The following is an 18815-nucleotide window of genomic DNA, read 5'->3' as shown; positions in this document are numbered from 1 at the left end:
AAAAACCCTGAGGCAGGAACAACATGAAGACAGGGATCCAGAACTTGGAGATCCCAAGGAAGAGTGAAGAACAGAGGAGGCACAAAGAGAACAGCAAGCATAAAAGCCCTGAAGCAAGGAAATCTCAGGAACTGCATAAAGATGGTATGTCGAAAACTTTTAAATCCCAGAGGGAGAGTAACATGAGGTGATGTCTGCAACTTAGGCTGATGCAGATTGTGTAGGACCTGTTTGTTATTCTGGTGATTGGAAGTCTTGAGGATTTTGAGCAAAGAAGTGACTTAAAATGAATAGGACCCTCTGTCTGCTCTGTTACTAATAGACTACAGGGTGGGGCAGGAGACAAAAATGGAAGCAGAGAGACTTAGTTAGGAAAAATGAGCCAAACCAGCCCTGGAGACAGAATGGATGTGAGAATTTCATTTAAGAGGAATTGGGAATAATGCCTACATACTTAAGATTCGTATTTGGGACATATTAAGTAGGTCCAGTAGAGATATTATGAAGATAGATGATTCTAGAGCACAGGAGAGCCTTCACATATAAATGTGGAGTTGTCATTATGTAAGGAACTCTCAAAGCCACAGGCCGGGGTGAGTGGACAGAGACCCTGGGGTCCCTTCCAGCACTAGTGTCACTACTAAGTCCCTCAAACTCATTTTCCACATCTGCTAAGTGAAGGTGCTTCCTGCTTGTTTTCAGAATTGTTTGTGAGGCTCAAACAAAAATGTCAAGATATTTGAGAAGTCCTCTTAGGAGTCATGGCCCTTGAAGTCTTGTGAGCTGTATCATGTGATTGTTTCATGTGTTTTGAGCCTTTTTAATACCCAAAGAAAGCCAATTCAATATTTTAAATCTTTAAATGCTCTAAAATTGCACTTATCCTGGAATCTTAGGATAGTCTTCAGGAGACCCCATAAAATATGGTGTTTGTAGATTGGTGTGTTTTTCTGGGTCAAGAGTCCGTGCCTTTCATTAGATTCTCAAGTGGGAAGGGCGCCAGGAATCCAAAATAAAGGTTAAGGGTTTCCTATCCCTCTGAGATAAATGGTTTCTTTTGTTTCTTCCATGCCTGGATTTCAGGTCCAGATATCCTAACTCAGGGTTAGCACACAAATGATCAGGATTAGCTTGAAATTAGTTTGTTAGGTTTACACAGAATTGTGTTGGCCACAGTTCCCCATGTTTAAATAAGTTATGTGCCTGTTTCATTTTCCTTCATTGGCTTCCTGCCGTGTTCTCCTTTTCATACTCCTGTAAGAATAGCCACTTGGTGCAAACACTTGGCAGGTCTCTTCAGCTTTCTCATTGTATGGGTGAAACTTGAGTTAGAATTTTCCAGTCAACAAGGCTGTAGGGATACTTTCAGAGGTGGCATGGGGCTAGTGAAGAGAGCTCTTTGAGTTCATGGCCAACTCTACCTCTTTACTGTGTGACCTCAGGCAAGTTACATCATCTCTCTAAGTTTCCATTTGCTTATCATGAATAACACCATCTTCTTTACAAAAAATAAAAGTTGCAAGGGAAAGGGGCCTTTGTGGAGTACCTTCTAAGCATAACTTATCTCAGGTATTTTCAATATATCCCATATTGTTGATGAAGAGTCATTTTAAAACAAACTGTGTGGGCCACCTGAGCCTTCAGCTCAGGTCATGATCTCAGGGTCCTGGGATGGAGCCCTGTAGCGGACTCTGCTCTGAGAGGAGGCTGTTTCTCCCACCTCCTCTGTCATTCCCCTGCTCGTGTTCTCTCTCTGTCTCTTTCAAATAAATAAAATATTTATTAAAAAAAAAAAAACTGCCTTATAGGGATGGTTGAAAGGACAGATTTTTTTTAAAGAAAAAAAGCAAGTGTTATTTCCCAACTCCCTGGAGGCCTTTGCCCACAGCTGGATCATATTATGTACTTCAGGCTGCTTGTATAATTAATGTGGGACCAGATCTCTGGCCCAGCAGCAACACGAGGGGTGTCTTCACATTTCCTGCTTTAGCAGGGGTTCACAAGCCTGGGATAAAAGGAACAGCTTCCTGGGGCGCCTGGCTGGCTCAGTTGGTAGAGCATGCAGCTCTTGATCTCGGGATTGTGAGTTGAAGCTCCACACTAGGCATAGAGATTACTTAAAAATAAAATCTTTAAAAAAAAAAAAAAAAGGAATAGCTTCCCTAAATTTTCCTGTTCTCTGGGCACAGCTGCTTGGTGCCTGCAATTTTTTAACAATATTATTTTAATTTTGAAGTTTGGTGACCTAATCACACATACCCTAGAACTGCCAACACAGGTTAAGCCCAGGACGTCCTCTCTTAACCATTGTTTCTGCTTATAGAAGTAATGACTTATGACAAAAGGCTATTATGAAATTCACATCTTATCAGGGAAACTCTTCCCTTGAATAAATCTTGTCAATCACATTTCATTTGCAGGAGCAGTGCTTGGAACAAGTGATATGGATCTTAAATTGAGTGCAGCTGTCAAGCTACTTGACCTTGATCACCCACTAGTGAAAACCAGATTAGAAACCAAGTGGGAGCCTTTCCTTATATTCCCCACCCAAAAGCTCCTTCATCTGCTGGCTTTTATGTTGCCCTGGTACCTAGCCTTGGTGCTTTTCTTCCCTCATCTTGTTTAATCTTCATACTCCTGTGAGACACATGGTATTCACTTCCTTTTATAGTATGTTGGGGAAATTATGGTTTAGAAGAGTCAAGGAAGCTGCCGAGGGTCCCACAGCAAGTAAGTGCAGAGGTTAGCTCTGAGTCCAAGCTCAATGTACTTCCACCACACCAAACCACCTTTGCCAGCCTGAAAGCTAAAGACCAACTCCAGCTGTATATTTTGTTCTGACACATGCAGCTACTGGTTGATATAACTTAAGATCTAATTACTCCTAAGCCTCCTTCCCACACAATCCCAATTTTGGATTCGCATTGACTGAGTTTGGTCATGTAATTTCACAGCTGCCTGCGAATTAGAAGTTGAAAGACAAAAGTGGAGTGATGGGGGCCGTTAGAAGCCAACAGGGTACAGGGTTCCTGGAGCCCAAAGGAGTCATCGCCAGCAGTGGCACCCAGCCCCAGAGGCTGACAACTAGTTCTGCCTCCAGGAAGACGCATCAGAGCAGCTCCTCTGTATTCCTCACAGAATAAAGACCTGTGCCTTCTTCCCATGTCTTGGTTCTTTCCTAAACCACTCGCTTGGCTTATTTTTCCAAACTTCTTAAATGTTTTTGTTAACATTTTCCACATCTGCACGCGCAGCTTTTGCATGCAACTCATAAGAATAGGGACATTCTTCTACATCACTATAAAACCATATAATCCCTGAGAGGAATCAGAACTTTCAATATCATTAAAATGCCAGAAAATTTAAATTTCCATCTATTGTCTCCAAAATGTCTTTCGCAGCTATGGGAGTTTTGTGACGGTTTATTCAATACAGACTCTAGTCACTGTTGACTTATCACATCTGGCGTTGTAGGTTTCTCTTTTACTTTCCTAGGACTGCCATAAGAAATTACCACAAGCTTAGTGGGCTTAAAACAGGAGAAATTCGTTTTCTCACAGCTCAGGGTGCCAGAAGTCCACTGGGCTGTGCTCCCTCCAGAGGCAGTAGGGGACATCAATCCCTTGTCTCCTCAGCTGCAAGTGGCACTGGATGTCCTTTGGCTTATGGTTGCATCATTCCAGTCTCTGCAAAAAGCCTTTTCCTTTTTTTTTTTTTTAAGATTTTTATTTATTTATTCATGAGAGAGAGAGGCAGAGACACAGGCAGAGGGAGAAGCAGGCTCCATGCAGGGAGCCCGATGTGGGACTCGATCCTGGGTCTCCAGGATCATGCCCTGGGCTGAAGGCGGCACCAAACTGCTGAGCCACCCAGGCTACCCTAAAGAGCCTTTTCCAAATAAGGCCACATTCACAGATTGTGGCTCACTATAGCCTTTTTAGCTTTTTTTTTTTTTTAATTGAAAACAGTTTCTCTACCTTGTTTGTTTTTCATGGCATCAAATTTTTTTGAAGATTCCTGGAGGATATCCCACATTCTAGATATGTTCAGTTGTTTCCTCATGGTTAGACTCCAGCTCACATTCTTTGGCTCACATAGTTGTATGTATCATGCCCCATCAGGAGGTACTTAATGTCAGGCTGTCCCACTCTTGATGACACTAAGTTTGATCACTTGGCTAAAGTGACCAGTGTCAGATGTCTGTTATAAAATTGCATATTTCCTTTTGTAATTAACAAGTAATACGCAGGATGAGACTACATACCTGGGTCCCCAGTAATTATAACGGCTGCCCGAATTAATTATTGCAGTAATCATTTACTAATTCTTTCATTCCTTCTACATGCCATAGCTGGCATTCATTTATAAGAAGGAGCTTTCTCTTCTTTTCCCCATTCTTCCAGACTTTATTTTTGAATGCCCAGGACTTCTTAGACTTCTGAAGTTTTCATCTTTCTGCTTGAGAGGCACTTTTGTAAAACGATTTTATTTTCCCCTCTGAATACACTCTCATCATTATGATTACTATCCTAGGTAACATGTTGAACCTTCATTTTATGCCAGTCACTGTGTCAGCCCCTCTCCCTTCAATGACTACCCCCAGGTTTCCTAATAAGGAGATTGAAACATAGGGGGCATCTTCATGTGGTCTTGATACTGATAAGACTTGAACTTGGGTCTGTCTGGTGCTTTTAACTTCTAAGCTATACCACCATCATCAATCATCCAAAATGACCCAACTTGTGGGGAGGAGCTGCTTTCAAGTTATGTAATGTTCCAGTATTCCAGATGCACATTAGACATGTGTGCCTGGTCACAAATAATGGTATTTAGTGCTAGAGAAGATCTCAATTTCCCCCTCGTTTTTCATTTTGTACTCTTGGAAACTGAGGCTCAGAGATGTTAGTAACTTACTTGAAGTCACACGACCATGAGTGGCAGAAACCAGCCAGAAAACAAAATTCCTGCATTCAAGTTCATTCCAGTACGTGGTTTCCTTCCGCTATACCATATCTCAGAAAGTTGAGGATTGTATGTTGGGGTATTTACTAAAATTTGTGCCCTGGCACAGTGAATTTGAGCTGACTTGCCAAATCCTTTAAATATAATTTAAATAGGAAATAGAATAATAAGGAAACGTGACTCTAGAAAGTGTAGTCTAGGCGAAGGGTTGCTCTATTGTCCATGGGATCCTACAGAGTTACTAACTCATGCTATCAAGGTAGCTCTGAGCTTGCTGAACCTAAGGAAAATGTGATTAGCTACAGTACTGATATGGCCAAAAAGGAAAATTCTGTCAATTCCTCAAAGGATAAAAAGCTTTTTTGCACGGATTTTGCACTGGGGACAGCTATAAGCTTACAGATGTAATTGTGCATTAGTAAAAGTAATTTTTATATCCATAGTTACATATAAGCCCCATACCTCAGAGTCTTAACCACAGAAGTTAATTTTTCATGTGAAAGCCAAAACTGGTGTTTCTGAGTGGTGAGCAGATCAACTTCCAAGGTGCCTTAGGAGCCCAGGCTCTTCCTTGTGGCTCTGTGGTCTTCACCAAGTGGTTTTCAAGATCATCTTCAAAAAGAAGTAAATACAGCCTTGGTACGTGGCAGGGTTTTATGGGCCAACCTGGCTGCTTGAGAGGAACAATCTAGCCATGTGCCTAGAAAGAGAGGGAGTGGGTTTGATAAACAGCCACTCCCTGCCATAGACTTTGTGCCTCTGAAAGGTTCCCTATGAAGTTCCAGAGTCCGCATGACAGGGCCCCTGCCTCAGACTCTCATGGACACTGGCTTTTGACATTTGTAGAATGAATTAGTAGGGCAGACTGATCTCCAACTCGTATGTATGGTTATGTGACTGTCTTCTCCACTTTGACTATTTCTTAAAAATAGTCATGATTCTTATTCCTCTCTAGCACCAAGACTCAATCAACTTGTACCTGGCCAGAGTACCTCAGACACTTAGAATTAGATCGATTTGAAATTAATAGCAAAAAAAAATGAAAATAGCAAAACGCTGATCCATGTTATACGAACTTAACATGTTTGACATAATTTCACATTCTTACTCTGTAGAGTATAAGACAAGAGGTGAGACCAAAATTGCTTATATTCAAATTTGGATTTCATTTGTGGGGTGAGGGTGAGATGAGAATGTTAGGGCCCCAATCATAGAGTTGCTTTGTTAATTGCATTTTGTTCCAGGAAGAAAAATAAACAGTTTGAGTTTTAAGATAGACTACAAGATATATTGCAAACTACCCATATACAGATAATTGGGTATTTATGTCTCTTTGGAGAAGAGAAATGTCAGTAATAAGATTTTGATTTCAAATGGTTATACATTTTCTTTCTTTTTCTTTGCAGTGTTGTATCGAAAAGGCCCTCCATTTTACCATGCAAGGTTTGGAATGATTTTTAAATAAGTTAATAGCTTAAAGGGACAGGAGGAAACTTCTGACCTCCAATGTAATTTTCACTGCCATAGAAATAGTTATAATCATGTTGTTCTTCACCTCTTAGGAGTAGATGCTCTATATCTGTGCCTTCTACACTAACACTGTTGTACTATATGTAAAATAATAAATAGGTTACGAGGGGGGCGGGGGATGGGAGTGAATGGGTGACGGGCACTGAGGGGGGCACTTGACGGGATGAGCACTGGGTGTTCTGTATGCTGGTAAATTGAACACCAATAAAAAATTAATTTATTTTAAAAAATAGGTTACGATAACGTGTTGTAGTGTTATACATTGAGTTCGTCTATGCAGTTGATTGTTCATCTTAAGATCAGTGAGTGTTATCTAAATAGTTGAATGAATTCACGGCTTTCTTATTGGGAGAAATACTTGTATTCTTTCCTTGTCAGTGCTGAGATGAGCCTGAAAGTTTGTAATGTAAAGTGAGAGTTCATTAATACTTTTCCACAATAACATTGCAGGGGAATTTAAGATTAGATGTTGCATTTTTATTTTCTGTATCTTCATTCTTAGTAGAACAAGCATTACTCTTTTTAAAGAGGTTGATTTCATGCCTTTTGCTTTTACAATGCTCCCTATGTGTCTTCCAGTTACTCTGTCATCATTGAGTTAGTCGACGACCATTTTGAGGGCTCTCTTCGCAGACCCTTCAGTTGGAGGTCCCTGGCTGCCTTGAGCAGGGTTTCAGTTAACGTCTCCAAGGTAACAACATCAGCTTTGACATTCATGTGTCACTTAAATGGTTGGATTTATTTTTTCTTAAATATAGTAGAATCATAAAAGTCATCTGTAGGAACTTCAGTGTTCCTGCCAGCAAGGTTCTAAAAGATGAGGTGAGAAGCTGGCCTCCTCTCGTATTCCCTGCCACCACTCACTGGTGCTGAGCTCCAGGACTTGAACTTCAGAGTTTCCTATAGTGATTGATGTAGGGGGGCATTGCCTGCCTGCCAGGGGTGCCATCAGCACATGCTAAAAATTCAGTCACACACATTCACAGGGGAGTCAGAGCATTGATAAGTTTCTTTTCAAAGCTAGCAGATTTCTTGAAGAAAAAGGAAGAATATTAATATTTATAACTAAAAACAGTGCATGTGGGCAGCCTGGGTAGCTCAGCGGTTTAGTGCTGCCTTCAGCCCAGGGCCTGATCCTGGAGACCCGGGATCGAGTCCCACATCAGGCTCCCTGCATGGAGCCTGCTTCTCCCTCTGCCTGTGTCTCTGCCTCTCTCTCCCTCTCTGTGTCTCGAATGAATAAATAAATAAATGAAAATCTTAAAAAAAAAAAAAAGAAAAGAAACAGTGCATGTTTTCTCACCACCCTGTTATCTTCATCCCTGAGGGTGAGGAATCAGAGATGTTGAGTGATGAACCCAAGATCTTGCAGCTTATATGCAGAATTGGGATTCAAACCCAGAGTCATCTGACTGCCTGATTTGTGTTCTGCTATATTCTGCTGCCATTGAGATAGGAGAGAAATTTCATCTCATACCAGGACTACTAAGGATGAAAACTTTGTGTGTTCTCTTTTACTCAGTAATTTGCTAACTGAACACAGATTGCGAACCCCCTCTGACTCTGCTCCAGTGCTGCTGGAGGCGCTGTGGGAGGGGAGGCCAGAAGGTCCAGCAGAGGCCAGGTGGCAGCTGCCTTGAATACAGATTAAGTTGCTTAGGTTTGGCCTGTAAAAAGCACCTCTGTCTTTTAGAAATAGGGAGTCTAAACTGTTTCTAGTATTTTTATACCCATTTGCTGGGACTTATGCATATATTCAATATGTTAAATACTGTGTTTATTATAATCCATATATTTGTTTTATTTACAATCTCTTGCCATGTCAACAGTAACTAAATGACAGGTCTATATCTCAGGCCCAGTCATGTTTCTAGGAGGAAACCAAGGTGATTTGTGAGTTTCCAGGAGCACATGGTGGGAGGAAATGGAGTCTGTCTGCATTTCCTACTGACACACCCAAATTTATATTGTATAGGATGTGGAGGTTATTCTTCATTTCTCAATAGGAACTCATGCTGTGCTATTTGATTAAACCCTCTACCATGACTGACAAAGAGATGGAGTCACCAGAATGTATGAAACAAATCAAAGTTCAGGTAGGTGAACTCAGAGACAAACTCATGGTATTGCAAAGATTCTGTCCACCACATTGGGTCCTCTGGAACATGTGGTCCCAAGAAAAGAAATGAAAACCATGTAGCCTTGATAACAGGGAGCCCCTCAGGCCCTCTCCCTGCTGAGCCCACTCTCACGCCCCCTTAATTCCTGCTGCTGCTCTGTCTGCCATGTCCTCTGACCTCCGTCCCCACCCTTCAGCTGACACTGCTCTCATAGACACTGGCACCTCCTAGCCAGGCCTCTCCCAGGTCTCATTCCCAGAAACTCAGGTGTCACTGCTCACTCCCTCCGTGAACTTCTTGTCTGGCTTTTGGGGAATCTTCCTGGCAGGTCTTTCTCTGGCAGGACTGCCACACTGTCTCCCAGCATCAGTTACTGTTTCTACCCCTGGCCCCATCTGTGACTCCTCCCCCATATTCAGCAGGTCATCGATGTTGTCTCTGACACTGCACCCTCCCTCCTTGTTCCCACTGCTCTGTCCCACTGTAGCCTTGCCTGTCGGCCTCCCTGGCCCCCTGCCTCATCCATGCAGTTTGTCCTGCTTGTGCCCACTAGGTTAGCTGTTCATAGGATGCCTGCCCAGACGCACTTCTCCCTTCTCAGTGCCGGCCTGGATATACCAGTGCCATTTCAGACCTGGTTCTGATGTTAAATGCTAGCTTTCACACTGGTACTCCTGTTCCTGAAACCTGCTAGTGGAATACCAATGCAAAGGCGCGTTTAGATTTTAAAATCTGGTGTCAGGGCAGCCCAGGTGGCTCAGTGGTTTAGCGCCGCCTTCAGCCCAGGGCATGATCCTGGAGACCCGGGATCTAGTCCTGCGTCAGGTTTCCTGTGTGGAGCCTGTTTCTCCCTCTGCCTGTGTCTCTGCCTCTCTCTTTCTCTCTCTCTGTGTCTCTCATGAATAAATAAATAAAATCTTAAAAAAAAAAATCTTTAAAAATAAATAAATAAAATCTGGTGTGATTATGGTAGACAGTATTTGCATGTGAGGTGTCTATTGCTGCCTTCACCTTTCCCCCTGGTGTTTCAGTGACAAGGAATGGGAGCAGGTGTCCTCATTATATAGACAATTCTCTGTGAAACATTGCTGTGATCTCACATGCCTAGCATGTTCTTTCATTTCTGTTTTTGAAACTTTTAATCACCTTTTTATTTTCGTTGGTTACAGGAGGTGATTCTAAGCCGCTGGGTTTCTTCAAGAGAGAGGAGTGACCAAGATGAACTTTAACAGTCCAACCTCAGAACTATGATTTACCAGCAAATACTATTGAGTGTCCTACAATAAGCCAAGTTCAGTGTGAGGTAAAGAGTCCTCTTATATAGCTGTCTGATAATTGAAAAGTTTTAAAGGGCATGCCACTCCCAGCACCAAAAGGTGATTAGTATTTTATAAGATAAAATTACCCAGGAGACAAAAAAGCCCTGTGCTGGCCTTCAGAATCCGTCCTTGGGTCAGTCACTGACTGACTGATCCCGAGCTTCTTGTCTATGGACCTCTGTCCTCATCCATTCCAGTATGAAGGTTGGACTAGATGAGTCACAAGAGGATTCTTCCAGCAACAGGGAAATCCTGTTACTCTCCAATTTTACCTGAAAATGGCAGTAGTTTACATTCGTGTGGCACGGTACAGTTTCCCAAACACTTTTATGTGCATGCATCTCTTGTTACTCACCTCCAGTCTGTTCCTGAGAATGTGTCAGAGAGGAGACTTGGGGATTTGTAAGACCCCATCGATCCATTATGTTAAATGGAACAAATAATGTGTCTCCTCGTATCTAAGAACTTGAACCAATTACTCAAACACTTAAAAATTTGTTTAATGTCTATCAAGGATTTCCATGTCAGAAAGCCTTTAAAACCTAATCTTTAACTTTCAGTAAACTCACTGATGGACATGTTTGTGTATTTTACACAACAATATTGTACAGTATTAGATAAAAATTGCATCTTGCCTCACTGAACTTGTTACTAAATAAAAAAATGTAGTGAAATAATGTATGAAGATACATAATTCAATTAGCATTTAGTAAAACACAATTAACCAAGCCTTTTTCAATTTGCTTGCATACCAGTGAAGGTTTGGGAAGTGGCAGTGATGGAGGGGCAGATAAGTAGGGGGGATGCCAGTGATGGTGTGAGGGAGACAAATGTCTGAGATACGTCCAGTGTCCAAATTCAGGACACTGGCAGACAATCTTCTCCTTGGTACTGAATACCCCAAAAGTGGAAGGTAGGAGCTGGAAGCTAAGAGATGACTAGGAGATGGGTATCTGTGTGCATTCCTCTGACACATGGTCCTGGGGCTCCCAGCAGCCCGAGATTCTGCTTATAGTTGTGTGTGTTCACGCGGTGCCTCTGTTCACACCATGATCCTGCTCTTGCAACAGAATCCTCATATGCCTGCATGATCTACATTTTAAAGATTTGGCATTCAAATAGGGGAGGTCGTCCCCTGCCCCAGACCAATAATGACCATCCATTACTGCTTCTTAGTACTAACTCCTTTTGCTCTTTAGTGATGCTAATAGTTCAATGTTTTTACTACCGGCTTTGCTTTCTCCAGGATCCTTAGCAAAGTGAAAGACATTGCTTTGAAGCATCACTTTCTTAAAACCCTGAAAGTCAGCAAAAATTTCAGGAGCCATATCTTTTCCCCGTTTCATTTGTCATTGGTGGTTACACTTCTCTCCCCAAGCCTGATCAGCGTATATATCCCTTGATGGTTAAAATTCTTCCATGAATCCTTCATCATGGAAGGCCCATGGGAGCCCTTCACATCACATACCGTCCTCCTGGGAGCCCTTCACATCACATACCTTATCATCAGCTAATGTGCCTTCAAGGTTATGGTGACTTCCTTCATGTAAAGGCTAAAATAAAGATGTAGAAAAGCTGTAAGACTGCACAGATATTATTGCTAACTGAAAGCTCTAGAAGGATGTCCAAAAGCATTATCTTTAGAAAGGCCTTGTATGAAATATTTTCCTTCATATACACAGTCTGAGCATCATGTAGCAAGCCATGCACTCTTCAGCATTACCCAAGGGCCCTGGGGTTCTGGGATGATGTATCGCCAAAGGTTTTGGTTGACATAAGCCTCAGTTACCAACTAAAAGCAGTATTAGCTTAGCTTTAGATGCATTATGTCCTAGAACTTTTTTCTTACCTTCTGAAATAAAGGTAACAGATGGTGTGTGTGTGTGTGTGTGTGTTGTTTTTGGGTTTTTTTTTTTTAAAGCTCAGGTTCGGGGTGCCTGGGTGGCTCAGTCAGTTAAGTGGCTGCCTTTGGCTTAGGTCATGATCCCAGGGTCCTGGGATCAAGCCCTGTGTCGGGCTCCCTGCTCAGCAGAAATCTGCTGCTTCTCCCTCTGTGTGCTTGCTTGCTCTATTTCTCTTTCTCTCTCAAATAAATATAAATCTTAAAAAAAAAATGCTCAGTTTCAGCAAGACTAGAAGTTTGGTCTGTGATAAAACCACCTTCAGGCTGTGGTTCAGTGGGGAAGCTGCTGCCACCTCAGTGAGAACAGAAGTTGTTTCACTCTTTCTTCAAAGTGTTTTACATGGGTCTTAAATCCTGAACCTTCCAAGCTTACTTTAAAACTGGAATTCTTCACCACATCCTCCTTCTCCTCCATCATTTTCCAGCTTTCCAAAGGCATCTAAGCTTCACACTATACCATCCTGTGCTTAGTGGCATCACGTGGACTGGCTATGCACCTGTCATACAAGAATTTCACTGGCTTTATAAAGTAGCATGCCACACTCAAGAATACCATGAAATTGTAGAACCAATACTTTTTTGCAGGTTATATTTTGTCACCCAGTGCAAAAAACCATACACACAAAAAGGGAACATATGCTTAGCCAAGATTGTATCTTTTATATGATCACCTTTCTCAATACATTATCACTTTTTTTTTTTTTAAAGGAATTTCCTAGAACTTTAAAACTCCCCTACTTTCTTCATGGGCTTTTCCACTCCTATGGGAGACACTTTTACGTAATAAAGTGGGGGAAATGTCGTGCCAGTATGCCACACATCTAGCACAAGCATTAGGCAGTCAGCTTAGACCATGGCATGTTGTGTGGTCCAGACATAACTTAGGTGATTTTGCTGCAGACTTCACAGACTCCTTATTTTTTATTTAGATAGCCAATACGGAGTACCACTTTTTTTTGCAAATTCTTAGAGTATATATTCAGATAGTGGGGGTTAAGATGGGGCAGACACCTGTGTTCTTACTTATCCTGCAATAGACTTTTGACTTCAAATAATGGGACCCCTCCACAGGACAAAGGTTTGAGTCTCAGACGTGGCCAACACACACAGCACCACAACAAAGTGCAAGTGGAAGACTTGAGAGCTCTTGATCCTGTGTTCAGCCTTTATAAGATCTCCGCTAAAGCGACACCAGCCTAGAAAAGCATGTGAAATCAGAAATACAGCCCTGTTAGGGCCTGTCCGAGTAAAGGTTAGGAAGGCTGGGAGCACCATGGTGGCACAGTCCATTAAGCATCAGACTCTTGGTTTTGGCTCAGGCCATGATCTCAGGGTCATGGGATCAAGCCCTGCACTCAGTGTGGAGTCTGCTTAAGGATCCCTCTCCCTCTGCCCACCCCTCACCCCACCTCCCATCCCCCCACCCCATGCCATTCACTCTATAAAAATAAACTTTAAAAAAAAGACCAGGACACCAGGCAGGGCCGGGTATTTGCTGGTACACCTGGGTGGTCCGCCCGCCTCAGGTTTGGGGTGCAACCTGAGGTCCCCACCAGGAACATGTTCATGTATATGATTCTTACATAGGTCTTCAGTAGGTTCACAGATTCTGTGAGGACCATCTGTGGATCCCACTTGCAAACCTGGGAGCATTGTGTGGTTCTTAACTTTTAATTGGTCTCCCCAGAGTTAATTTTATTAAAGTCTAGGTAATGGAATGAGCCTTCTAGAAAGGAACCAGTCAAATCTCAGCTCTGCCTTTCAGTGGTTACGTGACCTTGGGCAATTGTCCTTTTGAGCTTCAATTTTCCTATCTCTAAAATTGGGTTGCTGATAATAGTTACATCATTGTGTGGATAAAGGAGTAGAACTCAAAAAGCACTTGACATGTGACAGAGTTTCCTCTCTCTTCCCAGGAGTGACTCAAACCCACCAGACTGGCAAGAGACCAAGAAGACACAGTGTCTATTTATTTATACTCAGAGCTAAGTCTGGGCTGAGAATGAAATGCGTTTGTGGAAGTTAGGGCCATCCAATAACATGCAGGCATTGTTTGTGCACAGAAAGTGGGAGAGCTGAGAGGACCTTCACCAGGGGTCTTCTGTGTTCCGGAGGGGCTTTTCTGTCATCACAGAGCTGCATTACCTTCATCCTACCTTCTGAAGAACCGAGGCTAGAACTGGACAGTCACCCTTGGGAGGTGTGGGCCCAGCTCCGGCCGCAGTGGGGCACTGATAGATGGTTCTGCGTTGCACACGTGTGCCGCCTTTAAGGCACCACCTCCTCAGGTGGCTTACAGTTTTCAGGGTTTTTAAACTGTCAGTGAGACTCTGGTTTTGGTATCAAGTTTTAGCAATTGCTTGGTCTCTTTCATTGGCCTTGGCTGGAGGACAGGATGGCTAAGGCCTCCTTGGTTTAGAGTCAGACACAGGTTTGCATCCCAACTCCCACTTACTAGCTGTGGTATCTTAACCTGTTTCCTCATCTAGAAAATGGAGTTAATGTTATCAGCATACATATACAATGGAATACCTTTCAGCTACAAAAAGAAAGGAAGTGCTGGCACATGCAGCATGGATGAATCCCGGCTACATGCCAAGCAAGAGAAGCCAGACATAAAATGCCACATATTGTTTGATTCCAGGCATATATCCAGAATAGGTAAATCCATAGAGAACACAGATTGGTGGGTACCAGGAGCAGGGGGAAGGAAGACTCGGAAGCAACTGCTGAGTGGGTACAGAGTCTCCTTTAGGGGTAATGTTTCAGAGCAGTGGTGGTTGCACAATTCTGAATATACTAAATGCCCCTGAATATTTTGCTTTAAGATGGGTTTATGTAGTAAGAATCTCACCTCGATGGAAACAAAAGTAAAAAATAATAATGGTGCCCAGAGGTTTGCTGGAGGATTAAGTGGCTTGGCCCTTACTGGATGCTTATTAGCACAGTGCCTGGCTTGTGGTGGACTTTTCAGTCCTTTCCAGCTATTCTGATTCATCTCAGGGGGCAAGAGGAAGCACTCATGTCATAAAAACCACCATACAGGGCAGCCCAGGTGGCTCAGCAGTTTAGTGCCGCCTTCAGCCCAGGGTGTGATCCTGGAGACCCAGGATCGAGTTCCGCATCAGGCTCCCTGCATGGAGCCTGCTTCTCCCTCTGCCTATCTCTCGGCTTCTCTCTCTTCTCTGTGTTTCTCATGACTAAATAAATAAAGTCTTTAAAAAAAAATCACCATACCTACTCTCATCTGTTTAAATAGTTATTTGTACAATTGATTATTTTATGTTGATTCTCTGAGCTTCATAGAGGCTGATGTTTTCTCTCGTTCCCAAACAGGAGAAATAGTGACATCTGTGCCTCTACTGTACTAAATTCTCCTATAAGGAGATTCAGTTCTAGAAAGTAATCAGTTCATAATGTTACATCTGACAGGGATTAAACCAACAAGAATGGGAAATGGCTTTAAGCAGGTTTACCAGGGTGGGACTGGTTAGGCTTTGCTTCATTTTTAAGCATAGTCTACAAGTCTGAAAAATCATTGTTATTCGTGGAATAAAATTTTTATTTTGGTTGGGGTTTTTTTTTTTGCCCTTATTATTAAAGTATTTTCGCTTTAAGTTACTATTTACTTGAATGTGATTTTTAACTTAGTTTTCCCCTTCTCATAGAATACTTGGTTTAAAAAGAAATGAGATATCTTTTCCCTACTACCCCCCTCCCATTTATGATTTTACCAACTGAATTCAGAATTTTAAAAAATCTGATTACATGAATGTTAGCTTCCTTAAAACTAACTATAGTTCATTTCTAAAATGGAGAGATATTTAAACTCCTCAATTTGGGGCACCTGGGTAGCTCAGTCTGTTAGGCGTCCAACTCTTGATTTTGGCTCAGGTTGTGATCTCATGGGTTGTGGGATCTAGCCCCTTGTGGGGCTCTGCACTCAGCAGGGAGTCTGCTTGAGTTTCTTTCCCTATGCCCATCCCCCACTTGTGCTATCACTGTGTGTCTCTCTATAATAAATCTTTAAAAATAAAAAATAAACCCCTGTTTATTTTAAATCTTTGCTTTCTTATATATAAGCTGAAAAAAACTTAGTCTTTCTGCCATTTTATGAGATACAGAGATGCCTTAGGAATACATATGAAAAAGCACACTTGTAAAACTGTTAAACTAAGTGTATATATATATATATATATATATATATATATATATATTTAAAACTAAGTATATTTTATTTCAAAGTAATTCACTAAAAAAATAATTCACTATTTTTTAGGTGAAAGGTTGCAAGGATTTAAGATTTTATTTTTTTTTTTTTACAGATTTTATTTATTCATGAGAGACACACACACACAGGTAGAGACACAGGCAGAGGGAGAAGCAGGCTCCATGCAGCGAGCCCAACGCGGGACCAGATCCCGGGTCTCCAGAATCATGTCCTGGATTGAAGGTGGCACTAAACCGCTGAGCCACCCGGGCTGCCCGGATTTAAGATTTTAGAATCTTTACATTTTCAGAAATAATATTACACAGGTAGATATTCTTATTCCTAACTTATTTATTTTTTTAAGATTTATTTATTGAGCACCTGGGTGGCTCAGCTGGTTGAGTGTCTGCCTTGGGCTCAGGTCATGATCCCAGGATCCTGGGATGGAGTCCTGTGTTGGGCTCCCTGCTTCGCAGAGAGCCTGCTTCTCCCTCTCCCTCTGCTGCTACCCCTACTTGTGCTCTCTCTCTCTCTCTCTGTCAAATAAATAAAATCCTTCTTAAAAAATTTATTTTAGAAGTGGGTGGTGGTGGTGAGAGAAGCAAACCCCCTGCTGAGCACAGAGCTCAACATGGGGCTCAATCCCACGACCCTGAGATGATGACCTGAACCACAGTCAAGAGTCGGATGCTTAACTGACAGCAACCCCATTGCCCCTCTTCCAACTTTAAAGTGGCACATTCTGATAAAGTAGAAAAAGTAGAATCAGAAAAACCTGAGTCCAAATTTCAAGTCCTCACTAGGGAAACAGTTGTGACCTGGGGAGCCCTGCCTCTGAATCTTAGTTTGCTCACCTGTGGAATGGGGATAAATACTACCTGATAAGTGTGTTTTGCAAACGAAATGACCCATGAAAGTCTGGCACACAGCAGGTATACTTGTTTTTCTTTCAGAGAACCCAGAAGTGTAAGCACTGCCATAATTGTTTTCTCTAGGAAACGCAAAGCCAACGTTTATGGCTGGTTGGTGACACAGTGGAGGAAAGGGAGGTGACAGAAAAATAATTTGAGGTGAAGTAGTGAAGACCGCCTTGGAGATGGGGAGAGTTGAGGTAGTAAAGTACCTCCTGTGCAAAGGGAGCCAGATAGGCCATTGTGTGTGTGTATGTTTAAGTAATGTTTACTGGTTTTTCCTGGTGGTAAGAGTATTTCATGCATGCTTTAAAGGCTTTGGGAAGATGCTTTGGGTGGATCATTATAGACTTTCAAAGTGGTAACATTGAGGCAAACTTTATGACCTTGCAGTGCAAAGGAGCCCAGCAGGCTGTCATTGCGTGAGTGTTGGTAAGGACTAGACTCGTGCCCAGGGCTACACCAGAAGATGAGCTGAAGAGGTGCGTTCTGGGGGTTGCAGGGAGAACCCTCTACCTCACAAGCTGGTGCCAATGCTGAATCTCCTCATCCTTCAGTTAGCATTTAGCTGGTGTGATGAAAGAAACTTAATGGGAGGCTGCTAGGGTCATGATTCTGCAAAACTGAGCAACATTGCCATCTATTGGTGTTATTTCAGTGTGGGATAGAGTTTGTAGGGTGGTACTGTGAATTTTAGGAGAGGGAAATCTGTAGCTTCCTGATGTGAAAGAAGAAATAGCCTGAATACTGCTGTTGTCACCCCCAGCCTGTCTTAGGGGCTGGGGACCATCAAAGGTTTTTTTGAAAATCAAGGGGTATAGCCCTGAGAAAGCATGAAATTGACGTTTCTGACATTAACCAGTCTTATTTTATCTGAGTTTTATGACATTATTTCCTTTCCGTATTTGAATGGCAATGCAAGCAAAATCTTTATTTTCTCCTTTATCTTCTCTGATGATGGCAAATCGCTGACCCACTTGCAGCACATCCCAGGTACCATTGGTTGCTTTCAGGTTGCCAGGTGGCCCAGGGGTTAAGGGCAGGGCCTCTGCTGTCAAACCTAGGTCTGATCTCTGATGTTCCCACTGTGTGACTTTGGGCAAGACATTTCCTCAGTTTCCCTTTTCTTCTGTAAAATGGGCACATTGCTAGTACCTACCTCACAAGGTGGTCTTAAGGATTAAAAGGGAAGAAAGATTAAGAAGTTTATTCAAGTGTGGAATCCTTGATGATACTCATTAAATGCAGCTGCTCTGATTATCAGTAATGGGGTAAACAATTAGGTTGAGATGAGCACTGGATGTTATACTATATATATGTTGGCAAATTGAATTTAAATAATTTTTTTTAAACTAGACAGGAAAAGTAGAGTCCTAAAATAGTGTGTTAAGAGAATAGGGACAAATTGGAATATTTCCCAAACTCAGCACTTTTTTCATCTTTACCCTGTGATATCTTTACGATTTCTTGAACACCACAGAATAGTAGTCATGATTCTGTTTAGAGTGGTATCATAGTCTGGGTGGGAAGTTTCATTTTTCTTTAAAGTACCTGAACTTATAGATGCAAGTATATTAGATGCCATGTATTTTTTTTTTCCACTGAAGTTACCAAGTGCTGAAATGTTACCCAAATGTCTCTTTGGAAACAGACTTTAAGAGTCTGTAGCAAGTCTTCTAAATGTCTTTTATGAATAAATTAATGAATTATTGGTTCCTTGAAGATGGATTCGGTTTTTGAAATTAGACCTCATTGATGTGGTGCCATAGCTGGGGAGTAAGATTAGGTATGCTAGTATATCACATTTGGGCAAAAACAAAGTGAATTCTGGAGGCAGTTTCCAGAGAGGAATGATGAAAT

At 42.1% G+C, this 18815-nt stretch overlaps 1 protein-coding gene across 8 annotated transcripts in view; it reads left to right on the top strand.

Moving 5' to 3' along the window:
• TSEN2 (tRNA splicing endonuclease subunit 2) overlaps positions 1-18815 on the top strand; it is a 58488-nt gene that overhangs the window by 30709 nt on the left and 8964 nt on the right. For 4 of the 8 annotated variants that reach the window (XM_055343425.1, XM_055343424.1, XM_055343426.1 and 1 more), the window contains exons 9-12: positions 6369-6405; positions 7072-7183; positions 8499-8588; positions 9782-10610. In XM_055343425.1, coding sequence (XP_055199400.1) covers positions 6369-6405; positions 7072-7183; positions 8499-8588; positions 9782-9841 — 299 coding nt within the window. In that variant the 3' untranslated portion in view covers positions 9842-10610. Of the gene's footprint in view, positions 1-6368; positions 6406-7071; positions 7184-8467; positions 8589-9781; positions 10611-13750; positions 15035-18815 lie in introns of those variants that run through there. The other 4 variants (XR_008666852.1, XR_008666853.1, XR_008666854.1 and 1 more) reach the window with 3 other exon arrangements.

Source organism: Nyctereutes procyonoides, unplaced genomic scaffold (assembly GCF_905146905.1).
Source record: "Nyctereutes procyonoides isolate TBG_1078 unplaced genomic scaffold, NYPRO_anot_genome, whole genome shotgun sequence".
Lineage (NCBI taxonomy): Eukaryota > Metazoa > Chordata > Mammalia > Carnivora > Canidae > Nyctereutes > Nyctereutes procyonoides.
The sequence above is the reverse complement of the archived record's forward strand: the minus strand, read 5'-3'. Positions and strand labels throughout refer to the sequence as shown.